Source organism: Microtus oregoni, unplaced genomic scaffold (assembly GCF_018167655.1).
Source record: "Microtus oregoni isolate MIOR12 unplaced genomic scaffold, Mior012 000091F_ref0000469, whole genome shotgun sequence".
NCBI classification, from domain to species: Eukaryota; Metazoa; Chordata; class Mammalia; order Rodentia; family Cricetidae; genus Microtus; species Microtus oregoni.
Window position 1 is genome coordinate 3,546,904 of NW_024544600.1, and position 4,988 is coordinate 3,551,891.

General features: G+C 52.5%; 1 protein-coding gene across 1 annotated transcript; it reads right to left on the reverse strand.

Moving 5' to 3' along the window:
* Window positions 1-1,936: 1,936 nt before the first annotated feature.
* On the reverse strand, window positions 1,937-4,669 carry LOC121442441 (tubulin gamma-1 chain-like). The gene is made up of 6 exons (XM_041644007.1): window positions 4,545-4,669; window positions 4,165-4,277; window positions 3,826-3,993; window positions 3,430-3,489; window positions 3,190-3,351; window positions 1,937-2,841 (listed from the first exon to the last, which is right to left on the reverse strand). The coding sequence occupies exons 1-6, from the start codon at window positions 4,591-4,593 to the stop codon at window positions 2,644-2,646; spliced, it is 750 nt and encodes a 249-aa protein (XP_041499941.1). The 5' UTR covers window positions 4,594-4,669; the 3' UTR covers window positions 1,937-2,643.
* Window positions 4,670-4,988: the final 319 nt, after the last annotated feature.

Genomic DNA, 4,988 nt, shown 5'->3' on the forward strand with positions numbered 1-4,988 from the left:
TTTTTACTTTTAACTCTTTGCTTTATGAGACAGGTTCTCTGTATCTTTGACCTGAAGTAACTCTGTAGACCAGGCTGTCTTTGAACTCTCAGAGATCCGCCTGTCTCTGCCTCGCAGGCATTCGGGATTAAAGGTGTAAGCTACTACACCTTGAACTCACAGAGATCTGTTTGTCCCTGCCTTCTAGGCACTGGGATTAAAGGTGTGTGCTACCACACCTTGAAGTCACAGAGGTCAATCTCCCTCTGCCTCCCAAGTGTTGGGATTAAAGGTGTGTACTACCACACCCAACAATTCTCTTCCTTTTTTTTTTTTAGTTTAAGAACTTCAGCTTTTAGCCTGCATATATTTTTAACACGCTGTAAATCATTTAAACATTTTCTTTGTCTTTGGCTCTCTTTTTACTGTATCTCTCTCTGTTTTTCTGACCACATGAGTCTTTAATTTACCAAGCAATATCAGTAGGACTAAAGCCGTGGCTTTGACGGCTGGATCCAGCCCATTCCTTAGCTTTCCAGCCTCATGGCTGAGGTACTGGCTGTAGCCATGTTTACTGCCACAACTCTATGGCATTTGAAGGTCCCTGCCAGCAAGCGAGCTTCAGCAGCCTGTGCTTGCAAACCGCACAAACCGCCTGCGTAAAAGAGTCAGAGTTTGCCCTGGCAGGACAGCCCAGAAAGCTGGCATTTTTAGACGGTGCAGCTTTTTTCCTGCTACGGCTGAAAACCGAAAAGCGTGCATTCAGCTTTTCGTCAATACTGTTTAAGTGTTTCGTGGCAGGACCTCTTAAAAGAGCTGCAGGGTTTTGCAGCTAAAGCTGAGTCAGGAAGCCTCTCTTAGATGAGGCGCTTGCTTGCCTCTAGCAAGCAGAGTAGACCCGAGAAATTGACACTATCAAGAAAACATGCTTTACTCTTTCCCAAGCTTTCTCAGGCTTTCAGTGGATTCAGTTGTCCACACGTCTGGGCGCCAATTGTAGTAATAGGGGCGGCAGGGCTGCATTCCCAGCACCCCGGCCGCCTGCTTGGCTAGCTTATGCTCCAAAATAACAACACACAAACTGTATTCATTTAATCACTGCTTGGCCCATTTCTATCTAGCCTCTTCTAGGCTAATTCTCACATATTTATTTAGCCCATTTCTAATCATCTGTGTAGCGCCCCTAGGTGCGCTTACCAGGAAGATTCTAGTCTATGTCCATCCTGGGTCAGAGCTTCATGGCGTGCGTCTGCCTGGGAGCTGGTTGTGTGGCGTCTCTCTGAGGCATCTGCTCCCGAGAGGAGAGCTGTGGAGTCTGAGCTCACTTCCTCTTCCTCCCAGCGTTCTGTTCTGTTTACTCCTCCCACCTATCTTCTAACCAATAAAATGGGCCAAGGCAGTTCCTTTATTAGCCAATGACCTTCCTCCATCACCACTTTGCTCTTTAGGTCCCACGGATTAATAGCCATAAATTTACTATTCACCTCACTGTCCTTTTAAAAACTGGAGGGTGTTGGAGAGACAGCTTAGCAGTTAAAGCACACTGGGCACTCTTCCAGGGAACCCGGGTTCAATTCCCAACACTAACACAACCCACACCTGTCTGTAACTCTAGTTCCAGAGGACCTGACACCCTCTTCTGGCTTCTACAGCCCTATAAGGAAGTGGTGCTCACACATACATGCAGGTAAGCTACCCTAACATCTAAAATAAAAATTAATGTATTTAAAAAAAAAAAAAACAGTGGGGTGGTGAGATGGCTTCACTTGTCCCCTGAGCCAGACAACCTGAGTTCTATCCCCTGGGAACCACATGGCAGGAGAGAATCTATTCTCCCAAGCTGTCTGACTTCCACACTTACCCCAAGGCTCACACATACCCATAATCACATACAGAAGGATTAAATGTAATAAAAACTTTACATAAATAAAGACCATTGGGAACAGGATTACAGATTTTAATTTTGGAACCACTTTTGGGTCTGCTTAGTCCAGGCCTTGGCCATGGTCTCCTGCTGTTCCCTACACTCTAGTCTGGGCTCTCTGGGACAAGCTCTCCAGCACTGCCCTGCTGGCCAGAAGGGGAAAGGCACTTGGGCTGGCTGCCTGGTTAGGACCTAGGGGTAGACAGTGGTGGCCCCAGGCATGCTGTTGTCACCAGCAGGACAGTCAGTGTGGAAATACGGAAGTACAGGAATGGTCACCTGCTACAGGGAGAGGGAACAGTGGCCAGAGGCCGACAGAAAAAAAGATCCTATCTGTGCGTCCTTTCACTGAGGGAAGGAATCGAGCAGGGTCCAGAGCTATCAGTGTCCTCCACAATTAGGCTAAAGGCAAAGCCAGAGGCGGCTTCTGCCCGGAGTTAGAGCTGTCGCAAGTGTGAAGTGCGGGAGAAAAGCATCAGAGATGAAGGACAGACAGGCACGTCTGTCCCCAGCTCCAAAGCCCGAGTTCAGAGACTGGTGACTTGATTTCCATCCAGTGCTTTATTAAAGATAAATACTCTCAGAGAAGAAGTAAGCCATCCCCAGGCCAACAGACAGTGCATGTACATATGTGTGTATATGAGTATTTGTGAGGTCCCTGATCTGTGCTCTGAGGCGTGGTCAGCTAGGCAGAGCCTGGGCCAACCGGTAAGGCAGATGAGGGTCCCTGTCCTGGGGACTCACTGCTCCTGGGTGCCCCAGGAGATGTAGTCTGGCCGCGTGGCCGCATGGTACTCGTCAATCAGCTGCTGCACAATCTCCCTAGATGTGTCCATCTCGTCGAAATTGTCCTTGAAGATGTCCTCCTTGCGGAACTGCTCCATGAAGGCCTCCCTTTTCCGCAGCTTGTCAAACTGGCGGCAGGTCCGTTCAAAGAGCTTAGGGTATGAAGACAGCAGAGGTCACAGGAAATCAAGGGACAGTACGGCCCTAGAGCCAGGGAACCAAGACTGGGTTATCCCCTCAAACAGATGGCAGAGCAGGGGAGGCAGGGATGCAAACAGGCAAAGCACAGGGAGTTTATACAGCTGGGGAGGAGAGAGCTTCAGAATGGCGTCCAGTTCAGGACACCAACTAGGGGCAGACTGGGAAGGCTGATGACAGTACACAGTGGAACACAGTGGCCAGGTGCCAGGGGTGTGGCTCCCAGGTGGCAGCTTTGCTTAACATTCCTGAAGCCCTGGGTTTGCTCCTGGCTAACACACAGACAAAAGGAGACTGCTCACCGAGGAGATACTGGTGTGGTTGGCCATCATGAGCCCGCTGACCCGGTGGGCTGATGGCAGGAAGGGGGACTTCCTTGACAGGGCCACCTGGATGCTGGCTGGGCCCCAGGGGATCAGGTTGGCCAACTTCCTTTCCCGGATCCTCTGCAGGCCCTTGTGGACCTAGGGTGGGCAGAGTGGTGGTGGCTGCTTCTCCTTCACGCTGTGGACCAGAGGGTAGGGTGATGGGGCCTCCCTTACCTGGGTAGGGTCCACCTCTCCATGGATGATGTTGAGGATGGTGATGAAGCATTGGTTGATCTGATGACCCGGGCCAGTGGACAACATGACATCAGTGAGTTCTCACCTCGTGATGTCCAAGATCTTTGTCTTCCTTTTTTCAGCACTAAGAACTCCACCCTTTGTCCCTGCTGCCATCCTGAAACCCACCTTCCCAGCCAGAATATTTCTCAACCCAGAACTGCTGCTTTGTGAATGATTGACATAAAGTTTGCACAACCACCTTCCTCGCACCCGTTTCCCAGCATATCCATTTGTCTCTTATTTATTGCCAGTCTAGTCTGGACAGAGTCCCAGACTTACTTGAGCCTTGCCTTATCCCAAGCTAGGATTACCAAGGAACTCCGGAACTGACACCTGTGAGAAACCCCTGCCCCAGTTGTTGCCAGCTCCTCCTCCGTGCTCAGACAGGTAGATGTTCTCTGGGTTGTAGAGCTTGGCATAGGAGGAGTTGAGGATGGCGTGGATCACCCGGGGCTCCAGGTCCAGCAGCACAGCCCGGGGGATGTAATGCTCATCATCTGCCTGCCAAAAGGAAGCCAGGATGGGCCCGTGAGCCTGGCTGGGTCAAGTCCTGCATCCTCCCAACTCTGGCTCCTGCAGGCCCTCCCTTAAGACAGCCGTTCTGGTCCCATCCTGCCCAGTGAGTTTCCCAGCATCAGGTCACTGCCCTTGATCAAGTCATGTGGTGGGCACCTGGTAGAAAAAGACGTCCTTGCGATCAGTGCCTTCAGTGGCGAACTCCTCCACGATGCCCTCGGGGCTGATGCCATGCTCAGCACACAGCTGTTTCCAGAACTCGAACCCAACTAGGGGAGGGGAAAGAAGCCCAAGTCTGCTGGAGCCTTAAGGACGGAAAAGCCCAGGCTCATAATACATTATGAAGGCGACCCAAGACGCCTGGAAGTTGTCACAGCCCAGGACTGAGGAGGCAGCTCTTGCCTGGATCATCAGGCGCAATAAGGTAAGAAAGGTGGTTGTGGGAAGGACAAAAGGGATTAATGGGTACCAGGCACTTGAATGCCGGTCAAGGGATTGAACCAGAGACTGGCGGGACTCGACGGTCGCTTGCTCACTCTGGTTGCCGCACTGGCCCAGCTGCAGGGTGATGATCTCCCGGGGCATCGCCGGCCAGACGGGAGCTCGTCCGCCCCAGGCCGGCGGGAGTCACAGCCCAGCCTAGGAATGCCTGGCAGCCCGGCGCGCAGGACATGGGCAGCGCGCTGTCTGCCGGTGTTTTGACGGGGACGCTGCGTCTGCGCGTGTGCAGTGTGTGCCACTGCGCAGCCGGCGGGCGGCAGAGCCCGTCCTGGGCATCATTTTTTCTCACCACAGGCACAGCTGGAATTCAGCACAGGCGCAGAGTGAGGCCACGCCCCCTCATGTCAGGATGTGCGCTCGTGCAGGAGACCTTAGAGAGAGGAGGAAACCAACTTGGGTGTGGGGGAAGGGAGGAAGGAGCTGCCCGGTGGATGCACCCAGTGCAGGAGTCACCAGCCTACACCTGCCGGATGTGCTAG